General features: G+C 39.0%; 1 protein-coding gene across 4 annotated transcripts in view; it reads right to left on the bottom strand.

The window, feature by feature from the left end:
- Positions 1–274: 274 nt before the first annotated feature.
- LOC138740673 (U2 snRNP-associated SURP motif-containing protein-like) overlaps positions 275–27,264 on the bottom strand; it is an 86,326-nt gene continuing 59,336 nt past the window's right edge. For 2 of the 4 annotated variants that reach the window (XM_069893662.1, XM_069893661.1), the window contains exons 18-27: positions 23,189–23,354; positions 22,195–22,290; positions 21,523–21,586; positions 16,692–16,763; positions 10,375–10,528; positions 5,268–5,378; positions 3,850–3,948; positions 3,511–3,755; positions 1,283–1,447; positions 275–1,070 (exon numbers count right to left, since the gene is read on the bottom strand). In XM_069893662.1, coding sequence (XP_069749763.1) covers positions 929–1,070; positions 1,283–1,447; positions 3,511–3,755; positions 3,850–3,948; positions 5,268–5,378; positions 10,375–10,528; positions 16,692–16,763; positions 21,523–21,586; positions 22,195–22,290; positions 23,189–23,354 — 1,314 coding nt within the window. In that variant the 3' untranslated portion in view covers positions 275–928. Of the gene's footprint in view, positions 1,071–1,282; positions 1,448–3,510; positions 3,949–5,267; positions 5,379–10,374; positions 10,529–16,691; positions 16,764–21,522; positions 21,587–22,194; positions 22,291–23,188; positions 23,355–27,264 lie in introns of those variants that run through there. The other 2 variants (XM_069893663.1, XM_069893664.1) reach the window with 2 other exon arrangements.

Raw genomic sequence — 27,264 nt, 5'->3', positions numbered from 1 at the left:
TCTGTTCCTGGTCTCATCCATTGTCAGGACAAAGCCAAACACAAACCTGAGAAACAACACATCAGATTTATTGTCAGAGTACATACATGACATCACATACAACCCTGAGATTCCTTTTTCTCCTGATCCACTTTCTTCCTTGTCATCCTTGTAGCCAATGGGATGAGGATTAATTTTTCTAATTTTTGGTGACCCCCCCCCCCACCCCATACAATTCCACTGTTTCTACCTCTTATTTCCTATTCCTGAACTTATTTTATTTCCCCACCCCCATCCAATGGTTTCTCCCCCCACCCATCTCTCCACCTCCCATCTATACTATATCACTTCTGTGCCTCTTCTCCAACCTTTCCTTTTTCATGTAATTTCCCCTATTCCATCTTCTCGACACAGGGTTCAGACCCAAAACATTGACTGAGCCTTTTTTTTTAACCCACGAATGCTGTCTGACCTGTTGAGTTTTTACGACAATTCTTTGTCTCCATTGCAATAAAATTATTTTGCTACAAAGCATAAAGAGTAAAAAAAGCAACACTGACAAAGGAGCCACAAATTTTATTTAAATGTTGTGATAATTACTGAAACTGAACAGAGATGCTTTGATGGGTCACGAAAAAATAATGGCCCTGCAGCTCAATATAGTATTTAAAAAACTCACAACATTCAAATTGAAGCCAAAGCAAAACTAAGAGTACAGAGGTGAATTCTTTACATCGGCATTAGCAACAGTTATAGTGATGGTTTCTAACTGATTATTTGCAGACCTGAATCACATTCCCATTTTAAACATGAGTTGCAGTCATCCAAATACAAAAGCAAGTATTTATTCCATCTATAAAACAAATGGAAAAGTGTAACAAAGAGCAAAACAAAGTACAAAAAAGTGCTGCATCATCTTTTATGTACATAAAACGAACCGAATGCATTGTCAGCGCTTGCTCTTCTTTGACTTTTTGTGAGACCGATGAGCATGAGGAGTCCTGGAGCGTGACCGTGATCGTCTTGATTTCTTTGGAGAACTTGAACGAGAATGCTTTGACTTTTTAGGAGATTTAGATCTTGACCAAGATCTATCAAAACGGGAGATAAATATTAGAAAATATAATGTACAACAGAATTTAACCGGAAATTAGAATCCTGCATATTAATTCACCTGCCTTGAATTAATTTGGTGCATATCATCTCACAATTAGTCGAAATAAAATAATTAGCATAAATAATGTCAAGTCATCCAGCTAGTTGTGAAATGCATGACATTTCATTTACTGATAAATATACCCACCTTTTTTTCCGTTTGCTACTATGCCTTGGAGATTCTTTATATGCTGGAGATGGAGAGCGAGACAGAGTATTTTCTTTTAATAATGATCTCTCAGACCAAGGAGACATGGATATTTCACATCTGATACTTCTTGAGGGACTTGGTGAGCTAGTACACCGCCGTTTCCTGAAATACATTGCAAATATGATTTCTAAACAAATATATAGATGCCCGTTTTTCCTTACGGTTGCAAAGTGAGTGTGACAATGCTGATCAATAATTCTCTCTTCCATGAACAATATAAATTAAACCAAGCCCTTTTCCATGATCTTCTGAAGTAACAGGGAATCAACACAGAATAATATTTCTGCGAATGATATTGATTTTACTGAGGGATTTAAATTGTTGCCCAATTGGCTGAAATGACATATTGTTTAAATGAAATAGTTTAAACTTTAAACCTATTAATGGAAGTTTTTGCAAAAGGACCAATAGACATGTAAACATATAGAGCACCGCATTTCAACCCACCATGTCTGTACCAACCTTGACGCCAATCCAAACTAATCCCATTTACCTGCAAATGGCCTGTATCCTCTTTTCCTTACCTATTCAGAGGTGTCCATTAAATTCCTCTTGAATGTTGTGATGTTATTTGATTCCACCAGTTTCCTTGGTAACATATTTCAAGAACCTAATATGCTCAGTGTAAAAAAAAAACTCACCTTGCAAACATCCTTCAAGCTTTCTCAAGGTCATCTATGCCCTCTGTGTTTGACAGTTCCACCTTGTGGAAAAAGTCTTTAACTACCATTAATATGCATCTCATGATTTTACTCCTTTCTATTAGATCACTACCCCCACCCAACCTCCGACACTCCAGAGAAAACAATTCAAGTTTGTCCAATCTTTCCTTATAGATAAGACAAGCAACCATGTGTTACAGCAGTAGTAGGAATTCATCCTGATGAAAGTCATAAATCACTACCAAAGAATCTGGTTTATGGAATGAGATTCAAACTTTGCGTGCAAAAATAAACAAACTTTTTTTTAAACCCACATTTCAGTTGATGTGGCATCACATTGTGAAAAATCACAATACGGACTGTTTTCTGAGAACCCAACCTTCTGCCACCCCCTCCCCATGAGGATGGGAGTCTCCTGAACGCTGTAACTTCAGGAATATCAGAGTGAACCTCTTCCACATTCTCTCCAATACTGCCTCATCCTTTCTGTGAGGTGGCGAACAAAACTACATACAGTACTACTGTGGCCTAACTCAAATTTTATGCAGTGGAACGTGACTTCCCAGCTTTTATACTCAATTTCCTAACAGATGAAGGCATGCATACTAGCTTGCTACCCTAGGTACTTTGTCTTGCAACCCATATCTATGTGTTCATCAATGCTCCTTACGTCCTGCCATTCCCTGTATATTCTCCTTAGATACAGCGATCCTTTGCTTGAGATCAATTGCACTTGACTCTGGGGGCAACCACTTTAATGTTTTTCAAGATATCCAACAACTTTCTTGAAAGAGCAGAAAAATAGTCTTAAATGGGAACTTTAAAAAATGGGTTGTGAGAGCTGTTTGTGGGGAAAATTTACAACTGACTTAGGACTCTTTTAAAGGCCAGTTGATTGGAATTAAGAACCAACATTTTCCCATCACTCATGCTTTTTTCTTGTGAATACTGATGTGAAGTACTCATGGAGGACCTCATTCATTCCTCTGGTACAATGCAATAATTTCCTCCTAATCCATGAGGGACCTCTCCTTTCCCTGTCTAATACACCTATAAAGTACTATGGGATTATCTTTAATCCTATTTGCTAAGGATATTTTCTGGCATCTTTTCGCTCCTTTACTTTCTTGTTTAATTTTGCCCCTGTTGCCTTCATAATCTTCAAGGCCACTGTCTGATTTCAGCTTTCAAAACTTTGCATATGGTTCCTTTTCCTGTCATCCAAAGTCCCCATATCTTGTCATTCTCATGGGAAAATGCTGGTTCTCAAATCCAATCAAATGGCTTTTAAAAGAGTCCCAAATCCAATGTAGATTTACCCACAAAAAGCTTACCCAATTTATTTTCTAAAGTTCCCTCTAAAGACAATTAGAATTAGCTTTCCTCCAATTTAGCACTTTCTCCTGAGGACTAATCCTATTCTTATCCAGAAGCATCTTAAAGCTTACGAAATTATGATCACTGTACCCAAAAAGCTTGATTCATTCACAATTATTTGCTCACCTGGAGGGTGACAAGGAATTCCCCTTGTCTCTGTGCTTCTCTTTAGTCCGTGTTCGATCTTTACTCCGTTCCTTTTCTTTGCTTTTCAGCTTGCTCTTGTCTTTTTCTTTGCTTTTGAATTTATCCTTTATTTTTTCTTCAGTTCTATCCTTCTCTTTTCTGTCCTTCTCTTTGTACATTTCTTTTATTCTCTCGGTATCAAAAATGTCTTTCTCTAGTTCTTTATCCTGGTTTTTTTCCTTTCCCTTGACAGAAAACATTAATTATAGCCTCTTCTTAATGCAAATATTGGCATTTTATGTTTCGCAACCTTGAACGTTAGCCAGTTGAGCTGATTACCTTTGCACTGTCCACTGTAATGACAAGGACTTCCCAGTGGCGAGCCACTTCAATTCCACACCTCATTCCCACACTGAAATGCTTGTTCATGGCCTCGTACTGCCAGGTCGAGGCCACATATAAATTGGAGGAACAACACTTTATATTCAATCTTAGCAGATTCCAATCAGACAGCTTCATGATTGACCCCCAATTTCCAGTAACCCCCATTGGCCCATTTTTATCCCTCTAACTTGCTTTCCTTCATCCCTGACTCCTTTTATTCTCTTTCCCCTGCCCGTCACCAACATCTTCCTTCCTCCAGCTCTCCAAACAGTTGTGGGCTGTTTAAAAAGAGCGATGAGTCAGCACACAGGAAGGAGATTGAAAACGTGGCTGAATGGACCAAAATATCAATTTCACCAAAATCAAAGAGTGATTGCAGGCTTGCAAAAGGGAAAATCCAGAGATCATTGGGGGATTACAGGTGGAGAGGGTGAGTAAATTTAAATTTCTGGGAGTCCCCACCAAGGAGGATGTTTCCTGGACATAACACACTAATGCGATCATGAAGAAAGCACATCACGCCTCTACTTCCTCAGTTTGCATATGTCAACGAAAACCTGGGCAAAGTTCTATAGATCTATGGTGGAAAGGGTGCTGACTGGCTGCATCAAAGCCCAATATGGTGATACAAATACCTGAGCAGAAAGTTCTGTAAAAGGTAATGGGCACAGCCCATTACATCACAGGCTAAATTTTCCCCACCATCAAAAACTGCCATAGGAGAACAGCAACAATCCTCAAGGATCCAGACCACCCAGGACATGCTCTGTTCTTGCTGCTGCCATCAGGAAAGAGGTGTAGGTGCTGCAAGATTTGTACTACCCAGTTCAAGAGCAGTTGCTACCTCTCCATCACCAGACTCAAGAACAGACTATCAAAGACTCATTGAAAGACTCTTAGTTTTGCACATTTTTTGTAACTGAATATTTATTTTTTTCTGTATTGCACAGTTTGTTTCCATTTCCCTCCTTGGTCTATATATCCATTTTCTCAGTACAGTTTACAGTTACCAATAATTAGCAATTGCGCCTTGACCTCAGGAAAAAGATTCTCAGGGTTATATGTGAGGTCATGTATGTACTCTTTACAATAAATTTGATCTCCCTTCAGATTCTACCAGTTACCTACACAGTAGAGGCAATTTATAGGGATTGATTATTCTAACTACCAGCATTGGTTTGAAATGTAATTACAATTCATAAGATAAACACTAAGATAACACAATAAGAACTACATTATATAGAAAATCAAAGATTACTGCACTGATTAAGACAGGCTATCTTTTTGTACCTGTAAAATGGCGAGACTTTTAAACTGTGTAAAAAGCCAGTTGGTGATTGGGTTCAACCTAAGAAACCAACAGAAAATCTTACCTTCTGTAACAGCTTACTTCTATAATGCTCAACCTGTTGTTGAAAGGTCATTCCTGATTTTTTGGTCCTTTTTCCAGATTCCAATTCGTCTTGAAATTTCATCACTTTCAACTAAAAGAGAAATTTTAAAAAAGCTTTTTAACTTGGTTCTTTCACGTCTAAAATTAGAAATAACTATAAAAAACGGGGTAGAGTCACATTGCAGAAACTAATACAATTACAACCTTCATCCATACAATAAAATTAATCTGAATAAAATCCACAGGGATATGACTCTCTGAAGATAACAATATCTGAAAATTGTATATGATTGGTAATCATGCAAACTGGCCAATAGGAGAATGAAAGCTGACCCTTGGGGTTGGCTTTGACCTTGAAGTAATACAACGCTGAACAATTTTTTTACTCTAGGGAGGGAGCGAGAAATGTTTGACTTTCAGAAAATTTCAAGAAAGCTATTCACATCGTCTTCTCGGAAAGTAAACATACTTTTTAAAACTAAAACAGGGATACTCCTTCTAAATCCATTCTCACTGCTCCCCATCTGTAACTCCTGCTGCTGCCTGCCCTCTATAACAACCTTACCTGAAGTGCAAATGGAACTTCCTATCTCCGATTAGAGTGAAACAATAGAGAAACTATCAAAAGAGCAAAAACACGTGTCATGAAAATAAAAAGAACAAAGTGATATAAAGCAGGGTCAGGAGGCAGAGCATACTTTTGATCTTATTATTTTAGTTGGTTATCTAAATCAGTTCTCTCTTTATTAGCCTTTTTCTTAATACTTGCAGTATAAGAAATAATTTTCGCCCTCATAAAAGCCTTGAAAGCGTCTCAGACAATAAGACTGGAAGTCACTTCCACAGTATTTTTTTCGAAAAATAAAGTAATTTGTTCCTCATGTGAGAGTATAGAGGTGTTTGGGAGATAAATTGGGAAAGGTTTGTTAGAGCAGGTCACGCACAAACACTTTAAAACACAGAATTTTTGCAGGAGCTTCTGCAAGACTGCTAAGAGACTTCAATAATGGAGCGTTGTTTGCAGAAGACAACAAATGTAACAACAGGCTGTAGACCTCTTTGTCTGGAAAAGAGCATTTACTGCCTGGAAGGTCATGTGATCTTTGCAGGCAGGGAAAAAAGCAGGCTTTGCTCTCAGAGTTGGAGGGAGTGAGAGAGAGGAGAGAAGAAAGACACAAGGCTTTTCCAGGTGTATTCTCTGCTAAGAATGCGCCTGAATAAGCAGAAGTGGCCCTTTAAATTGCAGTTCAGGTGGCAGCGTTGAAAGCGCAGCACTGGCCACCTGAAAAGACAGCTGCGCCGGGATGTGCATCTGAGCGCATTCCGGCTCCTGTCCCTTGGGCTGTCAATTCAGGACAGCTGGGACAGCCAGCCTGGCCTATTAGTGCGGTGACGCCCCCACACTGATCTCGCTGCCCCATTCACGGGGCTGGAGCGGCTGGCAGAGGAGTACGGGGGCTGGAGCGACCGGCGGGTGAGTACGGGGGCTGGAGCGACCGGCGGGTGAGTACGGGGGCTGGAACGACCGGCGGGTGAGTACGGGGGCTGGAACGACCGGCGGGTGAGTACGGGGGCTGGAACGACCGGCGGGTGAGTACGGGGGCTGGAACGACCGGCGGGTGAGTACGGGGGCTGGAGCACCGGCGGTGTAGAAGGAGGCTAGAGTGGCTGGTGGGGGAGAAGGAGGCTAGAGTGGCTGGCGGGGGAGAAGGAGGCTAGAGTGGCTGGCGGGGGAGAAGGAGGCTGGAGCACCGGCGAGGGAAAGAGGCTGGAGTGGCTGGCGGGGGTGGGGGGAGGCTGGAGCACTGGCGGGTGAGTACGGGGACGGGAGCACCAGCGGGGGCTGGAGCAACCGGCAAGGGAGGAGGCTGGAGCACCGGCAGAGAGTTACCAAACTCACCTTGCAGGCACCCCCTGCACATTCACGTGGCTTTCCCACAGCCACATTTTATCAAGATATGCGGCTTTACAAGCGGGTCAATTGGCCACCTGAAAGTGCCTATAGATATCAGTTCCAGAGGGATAAGCTGGCAATCTTTGGAAGTAGTCTGGTCAAAAGAGAGGAAAATTATATAATAAATTTGGTCCGGTGTTTCCCTTGGAATAGGGGAAACTGAAAGGAACTCTGTGGTGACCTGAAAGAGAGGTTATCATCTGGAGGACCCTGTTTCGTCAGCAAGATGCTGGAGTGGCTGATTAAAAAGGATTTCCTGGAACAAGAAAAACTCTCTATCTGAAAACCAACAAGAACCCTTCTGAGTGTTGTGCTTAACTTACACACACGTGCACTTAGAATTAGAAGGGGGTTAAGTCAGTCAATAGAGATAAGTTAAAGTTTGATTCTATTTTCACATTCAAAGATAATTAAAAGCAACTTTAGTTTAAGTTACCCTTTGTTGTGGTGCATATCTATTGCTGCTGGGTTTTGGGGTCCTCTGGACTCGTAACAACTTTTGAAAATCTTTATCAGATAATAAGGTTGAATTAAAACTTATATCTGTTTATTTGGGGAAGACCAGGGAAGTTTAAAGATAAGAACACAGAAATGGCAATATTTTTATATTCACAAGATCGAATTAACAGGATCATTTGACTGTCAAAAAAAATAATTGATTTGCGAATATGTGTGATAAATGTGAGAAAGAAAATCCCTATCTTCTGGAGGGAAAAAAATACTAAACATCAATAATAGCACATTTTAGTAAAAAAGATTGAATAAATAGAGTTGACTTATTCAAAGTGACTGGTTGAGAGGACAAGTGGTCCAAAGCCAGATCGAACCAGTAATTAAAGTCTCCTCCCATCACTAATGAATAAAGGCTCAGATCCGACAGAGATGAAAAAAAATTTAAAAGAAAATCCAGGGTTAGCCACATTTGGACCATAAATATTAGCAAATACTATCAATTTATTATATAATTTCCCTGTCACAATAATGAAGTGACCATTTGTAGCTGACACAAAATTATGATGAACAAAGAGAATTTTATGGACTATAAAAATTGATACCCCTCTGGATTTAGCCTGAAACGAAGAATGAAAATGGAACCGTTCCATCTTCTAGAAAGACGTGTGCTGTAACTATTATGTTCATGCGTTTCTTGCAAAAATATAATTGGGATCGTAAATTTTTAAACTTAAGCAAAAATCTTATTCAGTTTTACAGGATGATTCAAGCCTTTAACATTAAAACTAAGTAAGTTAATAATTTGATCCATTTTAACTACTTAAAAAAAGGAAACTGGCAAATAAGTGGCATTGAAAATAAAATAACTGAAAACAGATGTGGCTTTTCAGAACCAAAAGAGCTTCCAAGGAAATGATAACCCCTCCATCCCCTTCCCAAAACCAGAAAGCTGACCAATAGACAGATGGCATGCAACTAACTAATTGGCCCATTCCAAAATTTTCTGCTGGGAAAACTCCAATATTATAATGAAACCTTGAACGTTTTCCAGACGAGACTAATGCAACTAATGTCAAGGACAGAAATAGACATAATCATTATGTTTTCACAATATTAAAAACACACATTAATCAATATCAAGGGGAAAACCTTAAAGTAGAGAATACACAGATATTGAAATATTAATTTAAATAGTTAAATCAAAATCAAAAAGCTTAACATTTTATATGCTAAATGACTAAAAGAAAATGCGAAAAAAACTCTAATCAAAATGTATAAACTCTTAAGGAATTAACTCATCAAGACTTTATTCTATCAGTTAAACACTAAAAGATTCAAGAAATGAAACAGCTACAGAGAATTAGAGAAACATTTACTCAGATGGAGAGATAATAGAGGCAAATCTTCCAGAAATTTATGGGCTTCTTCGACGGAATGGAACCACTTCTGAAAATTGTCCTTCAGTGCGATCTGAAGGCATGCTGGGAAAATCAGAGATGGCTTAACACCTTGATTGTAGGATTCTGACATAATCTTATATTTAACACCTTCATTCAATACCTTGGGTAAGTAATCCTCGACGATACGAATCTTCTGACCTTTGTAGTCAATCATTCCTCTGCGATGAGATTAATTTATTAAAAGCTCCTTAGTTTAAAATTCATGAGTACAAACTATAACTGATCGAGTACTCTGACTGGGAGCTTGTTTAGAAGCCAGTGATCTGTGTGAACAATCTATTGCAGGGAGAGTCGGCAAAACTCCAGGTCCAAACAATTCTGTCAGAAAACTTGCAAAATATGAAATAGGTTGATCACCCTTGATAAACTCTTCCAAATCTCAGAATTCGTGTTATTTCTTCTACTTCTGTTTTCTAGGTTAATGATCATCTGCTTTAATCCTTCATCGATCTTTGTTAGTTTTTTTTTTACATAGCTCTCGCATATCATCCACTCTACCATCCAAAACAGTTGCAATTACTTTATTATTTTGAATACTTTTATCAAGTTCTTCTAAGGTTTCTTGAGAAGAACCCAATTTTGCATCCAACTGCTTAAACTCCTTTCTGAATTGTTGTAATTCATCAGAGGATTTGTTTCTGTATCGTTGAAGCAATTCCTAACAGATTTCAAAGATGCAGGAAGATCCTCTTCTTTTTTTAGTTCCTTTAGCACTCCTTATATCCATGTTAAAGACAGTTACAGTTGTTAATCCAAATAAATTCAGTAAGCAATGTGAAACTTCAGAAAAGACTTTAAAAAGTTGGAAACAGTGAAGAGAGTTGGAGCAACTTCAGAAAGCTGCTACTCCATCAACTGCCAACAGGAAGCCTCCCCAGACATTCTTAAAGCTGACATTGGAAGGCAAACAATATTCAGATAATTCCATTCTCCTGTCCAACACAAAATGTATGACCAAGCCTCCTTTGTTTACAATGTCCTACTCTAAATGTGGCAGATTCAAACACATTAGATAATTTAGCAGAATGCTGTCCTTATTTATTTGCTCATGTATTGGGCTTCAATTTTGATCCTAAATGCAAAACAACAATGGTAGTTATGCAGTGTTTATACACTGATTCTTGAAACCAATGGTGATTTTAATGAGATTTATTGTTGCTGCAAAAAAAAGTGAAGAGAAACTTATTAAACCAGGTTCAAAAGTACAATTCAGTGCTTACTTCGATTTCACGCAGTTTGGCGCGTTTCTCTTCAGACATTTCTAACATTTTTTGAGACTTGGAATCACTGAGTTCTTCCTTCGGTACCAAAAATTCTTCCATCTCAAAACCATCCACATCTTCCTCCTCCTCTGATTCCTCATTGATTTCCTCTCTGCAAATCAGAAATGGAATTGATTGATTTTTGAAAATAAACAGCTAAAATGCCCATTCAAAAAAAAAGTTATCCAGTTCTTCAATAATGGACAAGGTCCAGTTAATAGCATTGTGGGGTCCAGAGTGCCGAGGAAGGCCCTGGAAAAGTGTCAAGAGAGGCCGTGTGCTGATGTTGGATGGTATCAAGGGAGCCCTCAAGCTGACATTGGGGTAGGGTCAAGGGAGTCCTTCTTCTGATGCTGCATAGTATTGAGGGAGCCTTCTGGACTGACACAAGGGAATTCCCTCAACGTAGATTTTTTTCAAATCAACAATACTGATTATGAAGGGAAAAAAAAAGTCTGTTGAAGGTTTTCTGTTGAGAGATTAATTGGTTGAGCAGCAACAGAAGGAGAAAAAAGAATTATTGATGTTTTGGGTTAGAACTCCTCATCTTTTTCTGCCACAGATGTTGTTTGACCTGCTGAGTTTCTCCAGCAAATTGCTTTTTGCTCCATATTCCAGCATCTTCAGTTTCTCATGTCTCCATTTACTTGTACCTAATTTGCTTATTAAAAATATGGCAGCCATCACCAACTGACTAAAAATAGACTGCTCATAAGTAGACAGCTCGAATACCAATGGTTGTTGGTAGCAACATTTTCCTCACTCTCCAAATCATCTACCAATAATTTGAAATAACTCATCTTTATCTCCTTGGAGAACAGTACAGGAACAAGCCCTTCAACCAATTTAATACCCAAAATAAAAAAAATCTCTGCTGCTTGCACATGATACTATCTCTTTGTTCCCTGTTCACCTGTGTGTCCATCTGAAAACTTCTTAATTGCTACAATCAGATCTATTTTCACCACTCTCCATGTAAAATAATTTGTCCTACACATCTCATTTTATACTTCATCCTCCCCATCCTTAAATTCATGTCCACTCATTTGACATTTTAACTTAGGGAAAAAGATTCTGACCATCTATTTTTCTCATAACTTTATAAACTTCTATCAGGTCTTGGGAGGTCACTATCTTGGAGGGTCTTTCCTGGACCTAACATACTAATGGCATCGTAAAGGAAGCATGTCAGCGCCTCTACTTCCTCAAGTTTATGCCAAGGTTTGGTATGACATCAAAACCCTAGCAAATTTCTACAGATGTGTGGTGGAAAGTGTGCTGATGGGCTGCATAAGGACACCAATACCCCTGAGCGTAAAGCCCTGCAAAAGGTTGTGGACATAGCCCAGGACATCACAAGCAAAACCCTCCCCATCAATGAGAACATCCACAGGGAACGCTGCCATCGAAGAGCAGCAGAATCATCAAAGATCCACATCACCTAGCACATGCTCTGTTCTCACTATTACAATCAGGAAAAAGGTTTTGGTCTCACAAGACTTGCACCACGAGGTTCAAAAACAGCTACCTCTCCACCATTAGATTCAACAACAAACTCAATCAGGGACTCATTTAAGAACTCTTACTTTTGCACTTTATTGATTTTTTTTTCTCTCTGAGTTGCACAGTTAGTTTGTTTACATTTATTTATTTGCTCTTGAGTAGTTTTTTTTTCCATGACCAATAAGTGGTAATTCTGCCTCAGCCAGAGGAAAAAGATTCTCAGTGATGTTCTGTATTCTGACAATTAATCTGAAATCTGAGGTCACCCCTCAGCCTCGAACACTCCAGAGAAAAGAATCCAAGTTTGTCCAATCTCTTCCCATAGATCATACCCTCAAATCAAGACAAGATCCTGATAAATATTTTCTTTACCTCATCTAAGCCTCCACATCCTTCCTACAATGCAGCAACCAGAACTGCACCAAAACTCCGGGAAGCCAATCCAAAGCTGCAGCATGACTTCCTTACTCTTACACTCCATGCCCCTCCCAATGAAAGCCCAGCACGCCCAACACCATTTTCAGTATCCTATCTATTTGCATAGGCATTTTCAAGGAGCAATGGACCTGGACCTCCAGATCCCTCTACATATCAATGCTTTTAAGAGTCCTGTCATTAACTGTATGCTTAACCCTAACATTTGACCTCACAAGTGGAACACTCACACTCTTATGGATTAAACACCATCTGCCATTGCTCTGCCCATATTTGTAATTGATTTATATTCTTAGTTAAACATGGAAGTCTACAGATGCTGTAATTGTAGTTTAATACACAAATTTGATGGAGAAAATACATGACCAACATTTCGACCTCGAGACTTGAAATGAGGTATGAATAAAATGGTGGGAGAGGGGCAGAAAAGGAGGAGCACAGGTCAGAAGAGAAAAAGTTGGGAAGTGAATGGAGAGGAAAGGATTGGGGAGCTGGAGGAATCTAGATAGGGAGAGAGGGGGAGGGGTGAAGGGTGAGGGAAGGGACCAAACAGAAACCAGAGGAGTTGCTGTTAATACCTTCTGGTTGGAGAGTTCCCAAACGGAATATTAGGTGTTGCTCCTCCAATTTACGGGTGGCCTTGGTTTGGCAGTGCATGAGGCCATTGACAGACATGTCAGTGTGGGAATGGGGCATGGAATTGAAATGGATGGCCACTGGGAAGTCCTCACAAATGCTACAAACTATGCAAAGGTGCTCCACGAAGCAATCTCCTAGTCTGCATCCAGTCTCTCTGATGTTGAAAGGATCACAACAGCAGCACCAGATGCAGCAAATGACCTCTGAAGATTCATAAGTGGTGAAGATCTATATTCTGCTGTATTCTTTAATAACTTCCCACACTGTCCATAATCTGTATCATCTGAAAACTTACTAACTTGTCCACCTACTTTTTCATTTAGGTTATTAACAGGGATCCCAACATCAAGGAGAAGGGTTTGGAGGATAGAGAAAGTAGTGTGGAGAATGCTAATATGTTGAAGCATTTTGAGATCATAACCCATGTTTGCCTCACCCAACCTCAGTGGAAAAAGCCTGTTTGCATTTACTGTATCAATAAAACATTTTGGATCCTTCAAAGAGGATTAAGATGGATAGGAACGTATCTCATGTTATTGAAAGGGGCAAATAAGATGATTGCTGGGGCCTAGACAAAGATTTTTGTCCTTACTACAACCGGCAAGGTCCTGAAGAGTACCTGACATTCCTTTTTTTATTAATTATCACCCTTTTTAATATACTATATATGCATATAGTGTCATCTGCAAACTTTTAAAATCTATTTATGATTTTACAAACTTAAACATTTATCAACTTTATCAGTATTATCCATTTTATATAGTTTTCTGCAGAGTTCAAGCTCTTTTCATCACTCTCCCTCCCCAACCCCCACAGTTACATGCAACGTTCAAGACACTCACAACAAAGGTATAAGACATATAACAGGATTTTATGGGTTTGTCTCGACATGGTGGCCAGTACTCAGGCTGCTTTCTTCCCTTGATTTTTCCTGGTTGGGATAGGAATGGAATTCTCCCCCCCACCCATTGAGGGATAGACGGCAAGGCACGATGGTCCACACTATAATCGTGGTCCTATGGAATTTAAGTATGGTGGCCAAATTATCAAAAAAATTTTATACTTTTTTCTTAAGTTATAAGTAATTTTCTCCAGGGGAATACAGCTTTGCATTTCTGCATTCTAGCAAGTAATGCTCAGGCAGGAGACAGATTTCCAGGTAACTCCTATGCACTTCCTGGCCACTGCAAATGTGATCATTACAAATTGAATTTGAAATTTAGACAGCTTCATCTTAAGTCTTATGTCCATTATGTTTCCCAACAGGAACAACTCTGGGTCCTGTGGAAATTCTTTACTCATGATTTTTTTCTAGGAATTGGCCTAGTTCCACCCAGAAAGGTCTCACGTCTAGGTTGCGTGCACAAAAGTTCCCGTCTCAATGCCACATCTGAAGCACTGGTCTGACAATTCTGGTTTAGATGTGTTCAATTTTTGGGGCATCAGGTACAGCTGGTGTAGAAAGTTGTACTGCACCAGCCTGTACCCCGCATTAATGATTGCAGTCATGATGATCCGACATAAGATGGACCAGCACCACTCATCAATTGTTATTCCTAGGTCCGACTCCCACCTCTGCCTTGATTTATGAAGGCCTGGCTTAGGTTGTCCTGCTTGGAGCATGAAATACATTGCTGAGATGAACTTCCGTGTGTACTCCCTTCGAATCAGGGTCTCTAGTTCACTACATGGTGGTTGGACTACATAGTTGGACCTAATTTGTCCGGCTGTCATCTGCAAACTTGATGACACTATTGGAGCTGCATTTGACATTGCAGTTGTGGGTCAGTAGTGAGAACAGGAGCAGGCTGAGCACACAGCCCTGAGGTATGCCGGTGTTCAATGTTACGGCACACAATGTTCTACTGTTGACCCGATCAGACTGTTGTCTTTCTATTAGAAGTCCAGAATCTAGTTACAGAGAAGGCTGTTGAATCCCAGCGAGGACAGTTTCTCCCCAACCCTCTGGGGAACAACTGTGTGAAGGAGAAAAGGGATCGTTGAGAAAATTATAGATCAGCGAGCTTCAGATCAATGGTAGGAAAACTATTGGAGAGGATACTTAATTTCCTGCCATATCAATTATCTTGAATTCTTTCAAATTTTTCTTTCTTTCTTCACTTCCGCTCCACTACTGAATGTCATGCCTCATTTGATTCAGTTCAGCTGAATTATCAATTTCAACCTTTAAACATGTAAATATTTTTTCTAAAAAAATTTCAATGGAACAAGTCTGGAAAAAAAGTGGAACAGGAAGACAACTGCAAAATAACACATGATAGGGCTACCTTAAAATTTTGACAAATTGTGACATTAAAACAATCCTGTCCATCCTTCTTGTATCACTACATTCTGCTTCATGCAATCATTCAGTGTCACTGAAAGATGCAGCATGGAAACAGTTGCTTTTTTGTTGTACTGAATCTGTGCACACCTTCACCCATCCATTAACACAAATCCCACATGAATCCAATTTTCTATTCTCCCCCATATTCTCATCAACACCCCTCCCCAGATGCTACCTCTCACCTACATTCTAGGGTCATTTTCCTGAGATCAATTAACTAACCAACCCATATTTGGGACACGAGTAGACACTGGAGCATTTACAGGGGTGGCCAAGCTTTTAATTTAGACACAGCACAGTTGCAGGCTATTTCAGCCCACAAGTCCATGCCGACCAAATAACCTACACCCCCGGTACATGCTCATGGGCTGAAATGGCCTGTTCCCAGGCTGTATGTCTAAATTAAAAATTAAAAGGTTGGCCACCCCTAATTCCAGAGGAAACCCATACGGCCATAGGTAGAACAGATAAGCCTTGAACTCAGGTTTCTGGTGCTGTGAAGGATTGGTTCTACTAGCTGCTCCACTGTGCTGTGCAAGTGTTTTGCTGTCACTCCCCAGAGCATAAAAATTATGTTCTTTTAGATAAACAATTTTTATATCGTAGTTATTCTGATCTAATCAAACCAATCTAATCACATACAGATCTAACCTAATATTAACAAAAATGTTGTCCCAATCGAGGCAGAAGAACTACAGCAAAAATACTGTAGATTTGCCAAAGTTGATCTGAATTTTAACAACAATTGTAAACAATTGCGCGTACTGGTAAAATGGGAAAGGCAGAAAACAGATTTCCTGGAGTGCATGTGATGCAGAAATACCAGGTGAAAACCCAACATAAACAAAGCTTCTTGTCCAAGAGCGATAATGATTAAGACACATTTCAAAACAAAACTGGCAATGATGCCACAACTCTGGAAAGTTCAAACCATTGTTCCAGTAATACAATGAAGATTACATGTTATTGCTATTTTGTAATTTTGTAACTGCCCTAAATATTAAATCACTGTGATACAACTTAGATAAGTTTGCATCAAAGTTACAAGACTCAATAACAGGAAATTCCCTTTCTTGCTCAAACCTTTTAACTGAATTATGTTTGCAATTTCTAAGCATGTAATTAAAAAGAGATATGCCAACAAATATTATTAACATACAGGTCTCACCTGACTGTTAAATTTAAAATCTTAATGACATAATTTGCAAAGGTGCATTCCAACTAATGTTCTGGGAAAATACAAATTGGGAGTGATGTCTTAAATTACCAAGGTTCAATGATCACAGCAACCAGAAGGGGCTGCCAAAAATTGTAAAAGTACAAGTTAAACAGAGCAATTTCCAATTCTGACCTGCAGGACCCTCCTTTTTGGCCTGGGTGAAGTAAACTGCTCACTTTGCTATGTGGGCTATTTCTCCAAATCCTGTCAATAGAAGTGAAAATGCAATTCTTTATCAGGCTTCAAATTCAAATTCTGATAATTGTCAGTTTTGAATCATCACATAAAATGCAACATTTCCATCTACCAAATATATCGTATATTTTTTAAAAAATTATATTTAAATCTAGACATTCATCATGGGAACAGGCCCTTTCAGGTTACGAGCCATGCTGCCCAAATACACCCAAATGATCTACACCCAAGTACATTTTTGAATGACGGGTGGAAACCGGAGCACCCGGAGGAAACCCAACAAACACCTTACAAACAGCACAGGATTCAAACCATTCTCCCACTCTAACAGTGTTATAACAGCCACCCCAAATAGATCATATATGTGAATGTAAAAGTGGATTTTCAAACATCCAATACTCAAATGTATAAATCATTGTATACTATCCAGTTAAAACTAGAGCACCTGGTTTGGTTCAAGCGAAGCTGCTCAATGGGTTGACTTCAATGTGCAAAATGGTTTAGAATTTTTAAGCCAACTGAACACTTGATTGACTTCATACTAACAGTACTCTTGATAGACTCCAAATCAAAGAGCCCCTGTGACAGAATAGGAGGGGTCCAATGAAGGAATAATTTTGTGATCACAATACTCTGAGTGTTTAACTCAGCTCTCAGACACCTTCTCTTACTTACAAAGGTTGTGCTGTTGTGGTCTGATGCAATGACTTCTACCTTGCTAAGGCCAAACAACAGCTCTCAGACACCTCTAACTTACAAGGGTGGTGCTGTTGAGATCTGATGAACAACCTCTACCTTGCATAAGCCAGACAACAGCTCTAGACACCTCCCATTACTTACAAGGATGGTGCTATTGTGGTCTGGCGCACTGAACTCTACCTTTCCAGCTCTCAAACATCTTCTCTTACCTTTTCATCAAACCCCACCAAAAAACATCAAGCCACTGTCTCACGAACCATCTCTAACCTCATCACTTGAGGTCAATTCCATCACATGGCCTCCAACCTCATTGTTTCCCAACCCCACACTGCTCAGTTCTACCTGCTACACAAGATTCACAAATCCAATTGTCTCGGTAGACCCACTGTTTCCACTTTCTCCTGCCACACTAAACTGGCATTATCTTACCTCAACTCCATTTCTCACCACCCCCCCCCAAGTCCCTCCCTACCAATTCCTTGAACTTGACCACCTCATTTTCACTATGGACATCCAATCTCTATATACCTCCATCCACCATACCAAAGGTCTCAAAGCCTTTTGTTTCTTTCTCAACAATAGACCCAACCTGTTCCCCACTATTACTAAAATCTTCTGCCTGGCAGAACTTATTCTTATCCTCAATAACTTCTCCTTTGACTCTTCCCACTTTCTCCAAGTCAAAGGAGTAGCCATGGATACCCACATAGGTCCCAGCTATGCCTGCCGTTTTGTTGCCTTTGTGGGGCAATCAATGCTACAAGCCTACAACGGATCCTCAACTCTTCTTCCGTGACATTGACAACTATGTTGGTGCAGCTTCATACACCCAAGGTGAGCTCGTCAACTTTATCCACTTTGATACCAACTTCCACATCAACCTCATATTTTCCTCATCCATCTCTGATGACGCTCTCCCCTTTCTCAATCCCTGTCTCCATCTAGGGAGATAAACATTCGACATTTTCTACAAACACAAACAACTTTCACAATTACCTTGACTACACTTTTTTACACGCCTTCCCCTGTAAGGATATTATTCCTTTCTCTCTGTCACATCTGCTCCCAGGTTGATTCTATTCCAGATCAACTGAGATGATCGGCTTCAAAAAAATGTGGCTTCCCCTCCATCACCAGCAACATAGACCTTGCATGCATCTCCTCCATATTCCACACATTTGCCCTCACCCCCTCTGCCTCTGACAGGATTTCCCCTGTCCTCACTTATCAACCCCTGCATCCAACGTACTATCCTCCATAATTTGTCACCCACAACATGAACCAGACACATCTACCCCTCTTTGCTTTCAGCAGAGACCTCCCCATCTGACTCACTCATCCACTGATTCCTTCCCACTAATAGCCCCCTTGGTATCTTCCCCTGTGACTACAGGAAGCGCAACAATGGCGCCCAACCCTCCTCCCTCACCAACATATGGGGACCCAAACATGCCTTCTAAGTGAAACATTCACTTGTGAATCTACAGGGGTCACCTACTGCATCCAGTGCTCGCATTGTGGCCTCCTCTACATTGGAGATACTGGACACTAACAGGGAGATGGCTTCTCTAAGCACCTTCACTCAGATTGCACAATGACGGGGATCTCCCAGTGGTCAACCATTTCAATTCCGTTCCCCACTTCCGTGCCAACATGTCTGTCCGTAGCCTCAAGCACCTCCAATGGCCACCTTTAAATTGGAGGAGCAACACCTTCAGTGCTCTCCATAATGTTTGGGACAAAGACAATTTTTTTTCTTTTATTTGCCTCCGTGCTCCATAGTTTTAAATTTGTAATCAAACAATTCACATGTGATTCAAGACTTTTCCAGTATTTAGCTTTGAAAATCTCCTTTGTTGCTGTAGAAGTGTGTTTGGGATCATTGTCTTGCAATAGGATGAAGTGCCGTATGAGTTTGGATGCATTTACCTGAACTTGAGCAGATGTTTCTATACACCTCAGACTTTATTGTGCTACTTCCATCGGACATTACATAGTCAATTAAGATAAGTGAGCCAGTACCTGTTTCACAGGTGAGGCAATGCTTTGGATCTTGGGCAGATCCTTTACACCTCCACACTTTACTCTTGTCATCACTCTGATACAAATTAATACTGGTCTCATCTGTCCTCATGACCTTTTTTCCAGAACTCTGCATGCTCTTTTAATTACTTCTTGGTAAACTGTAATCTGGCCATCCTGTTTCTGTTGCAAACTAGTGGTTTGCATCTTGCAGTGTAGCCTCTGAATTTCTGCCTTCTACGGACAGTAATTATTGACTATTGCCTCACCTGCCTCATGAAAAGTGTTTCTCATCTGTTTGGGGATTTTTTTGATTATTAAGAGAATTCTTCTGCCATAAGCAGTGGAAGTTTTCCTTGGCCTACCATTCCTTTTGCGATTACTGAGCTCACCAATATGCTCTTTCTTCTTAATGATGTTCCAAACAGTTGATATTGATAATCTTAAGGTTTTAAAGCCTCAAAATGGCTTCTTTAACTTTCATTGGGACAACTCTGGTCCTTGTGCTGAAAAAGGGCAACTCCAGATCAAAAGCTTTGAAGCAAGCCGAGCTGCACCAATGAAGCAATTAAACATGGCTGAATAATCACAAACACCTGTAAAGACAAATGTCCTAAACATTTGGTGCCTTGAAATGGAGGAATGATGTATAAAAAGTGCTGTAATTTCTACATGATCGAACCAAAATATATACAAATAACCTTGAATAAATTCTGGAATGTGCACTATAATCACATGTGAATTATTTGATAACAAATTTAAAACTGTGGAGTACAGGAGCAAATAAAGGAGATGTATCTTTGTCCCAAACATTATGGAGGGCCCTGTAATATTCCATCCGGGCACGCTCCAACTGGATAGCATTTACATCATTTAGGCCACTCCCCTGTCTCCCTCTCTCCCCCCCCCCCCATCCCTGTCACCTTTCCTCCAGCTCTCAACCCCCTCCCTCTATTCACCCCTCTATCACCTCAGCTTGTTTTCCTCTTGTGCTCTCCCACCTATATTTATCAATGTCATCTTGCCAATGGGACTGTGCTTCTCTGCCCGCCCTCCCACTACCATTTTATTCAGGTACCTGCCTACATTTTGTTCATACCTTGATGAAGAGCACAGGCCTGAAACGTTGGTTATGTATGTTTGCTACATAAAGAACGCTGCGTGACTTGCTGCTTTTCTCCAGCAATTTTGTGTGAACTACAATCACAGCATCTACAGAATTTCTTGTTTAATTCTCTACTCTTACGTTTCTAAAGAAACGTAAAATCTATGAATTGATAACTGAACATCTGAAGGTTGTCAGTCTTGATTATCTATACACAAAGAGTCATGGAAATGTTAAAACTTCCAACACATTTACATTGTGTCTCTGACCAAAAGCAGATTCTATTTTCTCCATTACCTTCCAGTATCAGATTAGTCCCATTGCATACAGGGTAACAAATCATTTTGAATTCAACACAGGGACTAATTGAACTTGGCTTTACTATGCTGCAAACCTGATAGATGATTTCTGCCTTGTTTATGCCAAAATACCTGACACAACTGCATTAATAAATTATCAAATAGTACTTGAAAAGTAAAATCAAGAAAATAATAACTGTAACAAGAGAGCAAATGAGACGTCATTATCTGGTGCTCAAAAAGGTGGTTTCAGCACCAATAAAAGATCTACGACCCTGATTTCCATAACATTAAAGCATGTGAAGAAATGTCAGGCTCATAGTAAAAATCACTACGTAGATAAATGCATAGACTCCAATGCCATTTTCTACTTTAATCTTCTGATTTTGTTGAAGGGAAGGTATGTTTGTATATCATTTGTAATACTTTCGAGCCCTATTAGAAACTTAGAAGACCAAAGCAAGGTCTTAGTTTTATCATTTCAATTCAGAATCATCACCTTTTGTGTGAAACTGAATTAGAGAACAATTTATAAAGCAATAGTACAAAAGCAAGTGGCAAAGAATATTTCAAGTTCTGCAATTAAGAATCAAAACCTCACTGAAATAGTTAACCATCCAAAGTACGGTTAGAGCCAACTTACTTCAGCTCATCTTTTTCTTCAGATTCTGTGTGGTCAAGAAGATCCCATTTTGATGTGGTAATTGCTACACAAATAAAACCACAATTTAACACTTGATGAGCAAAACAAAATTGTTCAGTGGAAGCAGAACGCAATTACCATGCATTACTACCATCTATTTTTAACTATATTATTTTATGAACAAATGACAGCTCTAAATTTTGTGCCAATTATTTTATAGTTTATACATCCTAGCCACGACACATTAACTGAAAGTCATACATCACTCAATAGAAATTCCACTTCTTTAATTTCAACCTTCCGAGCTAAAGATCAATTAGTTTTTAAAATAATCTAACTCATTTAATAATTTAATTTAAATCCATTTTCAGAATCAGACTTTGTCATGAACATGTCACAAAATTCATTGTTTGATTATAAACTGCAATATTCTCTCACATTTCAATACAAACCGTCCTTGACTAATCGGCAAAGTATCAAGCTCTGCTACTCAAAATTGTGCAACTAGAAATAATAATTTTTACACTATTTTAAAACTGGCTTCCCAGATCAAGATCTCAAATACTAGTCTGGCTCAATAAAAGTGATAATAGACAAATTTTACATAGGTCTGTGGTAGCACAGAATTATATTTAATCAACATCAAAAGAAGAATAAATTAAAATTTTATACCATGAGCTTCCAACTCAGATTCATCCACCGTTTCCCATTTGGAAGGTGCAATTTTTAGGAATGGTTCTTCCTTTTTAATAACCATAATTTCTTCCACTAGGGAATAAAATAAATAATTTTGAAAACTACCACCAAAAGATCAAATCAATTTAACCGCCAGGGCTTTGGGAGTAGTTCAGGAAAGAGTTGCCATCAAGTGAAATAAATTCAGCTTTTCTTTCTGTACCATGTGCCCCTGTGGCTCTGCATTGATGAGCTGACACATGTTCTTAGCAAAGGGGCTGAATGCTCTTTGTAAACTGGCCCCTCAACTTTACACCTCTTATGTTTGGTATCATCTGCTGAGACCCCACTCACCTACCCAGTCAAAGTAAAGACCAGGTAATTTAACTTAATCTCAACTTATTTATACATCTTATCAGAAATGATTTAAAGGCTTTTAGAAGAAGCCAAAATGGCAGCGCATGTTCCACCTGTGGCCCCGTCACCACTCCTTGCACACTCTTGATTTTAAGACAACCCTCTGCACCTGTATAAGGTTAGTGCAGGCAGGTGGGCATAGCAGTGCAGAGTTTGGTATGATTCAATTGCCCATTCAGAAACTACTTCAGAACAGAGTCCAGCAAATATCATGAATTCATAAAAATTGTACTTACAAACTCTATTCAACATGAAACCAATTGCAAAAGTGTCTTGAGATGTAAAATGTGCAATGAAAAATAATTCAAATTGACAATAACAATCACACAGCAACCATGTCTGCAGTAAACTTTGAAGCTTTTGTAATCTATCTTGCAAAAAGTAGTCATATAAATTGGCACAATGGCCACAGATTATATAATACTTATATGTGCAACAAGTAAGATTTTGTTTTAATGTACAATTGGTTAGCGTAATTCATATTTATAACACTAGTGATAATAAACAAGCCCATTGGAAAAAAAATGTCCCAAAAATTCAAAGAGTAAGTCCACTGTAATGTCAATGTGCTTACTTGGCATGCCATCAAGGTCATCTTCAACTGATTTCAAAGGAATTCCATCAATGTCATCTAAAAGTGCTCCATCTAGTGGAATTCCATCAATTGGCAATCCATCAACATCATCTAATGGAGCAATGTGGTCACTGTCAATTGGTGTACCATCCACATCGTCAAGCACCTCAATAAAAGCACATTACAGCAATACAAAGAGTAAATGAAAATGTCATAATACACATCAGGGAGATGAACATTCTGGATTTTCCTCATTTGAAACACAGGATGTGCCATTTTAGAAGAACAAAATTGTGGAAGCACTCATACTTATTTCTCAAATGTAATACAGTACTGCACTAGATACAATGCAACAAATAAACTAAGCTAAAAATGGTAAGATATTGTTCACAAAATAACAATTAAAATTCAATCAATTATTTGTTTTTTTTTATAAACTTTATTTAAAATTTTATGACATGAATAAAATAAAAATTACATTTAAAGAAATAATAAAAAATAAGATAATAAAAATTAGAATACTACATCATTAAACTACACAAATTAACCCCCCCAATAATTATAACACATTAATCATCTAATTTAAAATTAGTCCAACCCTCCCCCCCAAAATAAAGAGTGAAGAATTAATTAACAATGTTGTAAATAAAATAGAAAAAACCCCACTTACAAAAAAAGGATAAAACTTAACAACAACAAAAATTACTAACAACAAAAAAAATCAATACTAAAATACCCTTAAACATATATTTAAATCAAACATAATACATGTATTTAACAAATGAAATCCACTTTAAAACTAAGTTCAAATATTAAAGTCATATATCAACCACATATCTGTTATACAAAAAATCATAATTAATAATACATAAATACAGAATTTCCATTAATACCAAGTTTCCTTTATAATTCATCGAGAGAACAAAAACATCCCTTAGAAAAACAATCAGATAAACTTTTTATTCCCTTCCCCTCCCCTTATATAAAAAAAGAAAAAAGTTCAAACTCTTATAAAATTCTCCATATTTTTCATTTATAACATCTTCAAAATTCTCTATCGAAATTAACTTAATTTAGTAAACTCTTCTCCCTCAATGTATTTGTACTCAATTTTCTTCTTTTTCTTCTTATCACCTTTCCCCTCATCTTCCTCTTCATCTAATTCAACATCCTCAATTTTTGACTTATTATCTTCTGTGACATCATCCTCTTAAAAAAGAAAAAAGAGAAAAAAAAACCCCAAAAGAGAAAGAGAGAAAAAAAACCTCCTAATTCCCTCTCAATTACAATCAGAAAACAAAGAGTTTAAAAAAATTATATATTTTTAAAAAAATTTAAAAAAACCTTCACTTCTTAACCCAAAAATTAAAAAGAAAAAAAAACAGGTCGGAGGTCACAAATACCTCCTCCTGTTTAAACCGCCCAAAGCGGTAACTCCCCCAAAATATTGGGTGTGAGATAACTCACAGGTAGCTGATGACATCTGGAAACTAGTGCCCACCCAGTTCCCTCTCCCAACTCCCATTTCATTAAACTATCATCATTATTTAAACTATTTAAACTCTTCTCAAAAAAAAAGATAAAAGATTTATTTTTTTTAAATCAACGTTACCACTTCAGTCACCATTGCTTCCATTTCTTCTAAAAATCTGGATCCCACCTTACATCTCTACTCTCTTTGGAGACCTTGAAGGACTACATCGTTCCTGAAACTGCATGATTGGTAGAGACTGAGCAAAGTCCATAACCTCTTTAGGATTGTCAAAGAACTTTGGCTAATTTCCATCCTAAAAAATCTTCAGTACCGCAAATACCTGAATGTTGCCTTATGTCTTTTTTCCACAACCATTCTTTCACAGAATTAAATTCGCGTCGTTGAAACATAATTTCTTGACTCAAATCTTGATAGAAGAAAACAGGATTATTCCGAACCATCAAAGGAGATCTATTTTGTTGGGCATTTCTAGTAACCGTACGTAAAATTGTCTCTCTGTCACAACAGTTCCAGTATTAAACCTTCAGGGAATTTATCCTGTCCTAACACTCGTGGAATCCATTCAGTAAAAAATTTTCTTGGATCTGGTCCTTCTATGCCTTCTGGCATTACCAACAATTTTCACGTTGTTCCGTCTAGATTGATTCTCCAAATAATCAACCTTTTTTGCTAAATTTTTATTTTGGATCTGCAATGTTTCAATTATTCTATTTTCATCTTGCAGTTGATCCTGTGCATCGACTAAACCTTGATCACACATTTCAAATCTTTCAATGGTTTCAAGCTTAAAAGCTCCATTAATAACTTCTGCCATCGCATTAATCTTGGAAATAAACAGGTTCACAAAATTAGCTAAGTGACTCGATACAAAATATATCTTATCTTCAAGATCCTTAACAGACATTTCAACAGAAGTAGATTCAGGCATAATGGGGTCTTGCTGTTCCTTAGAGACCACGGGATCTTCTGTCCCTTCCCTTAATTTAGTATCTTTTCTAGCAGTTTGACTTCGTATAAAAATCCTTCTCTAAGTCCCCCTAGCAATGCCAGGAGACTGAAGATCAGAGTTATCTTTAAGCCAAATCTCTTTAATCATCTTCACTGAATCGATGTCTGGAAAAACCATTGTAATTGAAGATGCATTTTGCAGCGCCACCACTGTAGCAGTCGAATGACAGCTCTTTAACTCTCTAGCTGGTAGCGCCCCAGCTGATTCAACTGTCAAAGACTGAGTAACAGCATTCACAGTGGCTGTTGTGTGAAATACTGGCACCCATCCAGCTCCTTGGTCCAAAAGCTGTTGAATGCGACCTTCAAAGAGCCTCACCGGCTTAAAACGGAGCTTCAATGTCGAACTCTGCACGTCCTCCTCTGGATCCATTCTACGCTGAGTCCTGGCTTCTTGTAAACAAGTAGGCTCAGACAATTTCGGAAAATGTAGTTTTTTAACAGTCTGTTGATGTTTTCTTTTACCTCTTTTTTTGCATATAAACTATTAGGCACTAATCCAACACCTCTTACTATTTATAAACTTTTAAAAGAACTTTAACGGGCACTTAAAGACAAAACAATAAATCAGAGTCAGGAGAGGTCTGGAAGGCACGTCTGTTCCCTACGCCATCTTGCCACGCCCCCCAGGTAAGGCATGTTAGAAGTGTAATATGTTTAAACATTCCGGGCAGCACAATGAGCGGAGCAGTTACCACAACGGTAGTTCAATGCCAGCAATCCAGGTTCAAATCTAGCTCTGTCTGCAACAAGTTTGTACATTCTCTCCATGTCTATGTGGTTTCCTTCTGGTGCTCTCCTTTCCTTCCACCTATCAAAATTGTACTAGGATTGTAGGCTAAATGGTGTTATTTGGGGGCACAGGCTCATAGGCCGGAAGGGCCTGTCACGGACGGGGCTTGATGTCTATATTTAAAATTTAAATGAACTCTGTTGGACCAAAAATACAAGCTGTTGGAGGAATTCAATGCATTAAAAGCAGCACCTGTGCAGGGATAAGGGATGGTCAACGTTGAGTCAAGGACTGAGAAGGTAAAGGGAGTTAGCTGGTATGAAAAGGTGAGAGGAGTGAAGTCGGGGCTAGCAACTGATATGTGGATGTGGAGCTGAGGAGGGTTGATGGGCAGATGAAGTCACTTGGGGGAGGGAAGGGTGGAGATGGCAACAAAGACTGCTGATCAGTGAAGACAACAAAGGGCTGCAGATGGTAGAATCTGAAAAGGAAGGACATGGAACCAGATAAAATAGGGATGGTGGAGCAAATGAGAACAGTATGGGGTGGGGGATGTGTGGAAACAGAAGATCCAATGGGTTAATTGTGTGGGCAATAGGCAGTTGGAACATTGGGAAGGGGAAGGCAGCTTTCAAGTTGGGGCTATGGGGGATAAGGAAAAAAAGATGTGCGAGTAGCTGGGTTGATCAAAAGGAGGAAGTAGGGACAAGAGGGGTTTATCTGCTGAAATTGGAGAATTTAATGCTAAGGCCCTTGGGTTTTTATTTCCCCAGGTGGAATATGAGGAACTATTCCTCTAGTTTGTGTTTAGCCTCACTCTGGCAGCAGAGAAGGCCAAGG

Source organism: Narcine bancroftii, chromosome 8 (assembly GCF_036971445.1).
Source record: "Narcine bancroftii isolate sNarBan1 chromosome 8, sNarBan1.hap1, whole genome shotgun sequence".
Taxonomy (NCBI): Eukaryota; Metazoa; Chordata; class Chondrichthyes; order Torpediniformes; family Narcinidae; genus Narcine; species Narcine bancroftii.
The sequence above is the reverse complement of the archived record's forward strand: the minus strand, read 5'-3'. Positions and strand labels throughout refer to the sequence as shown.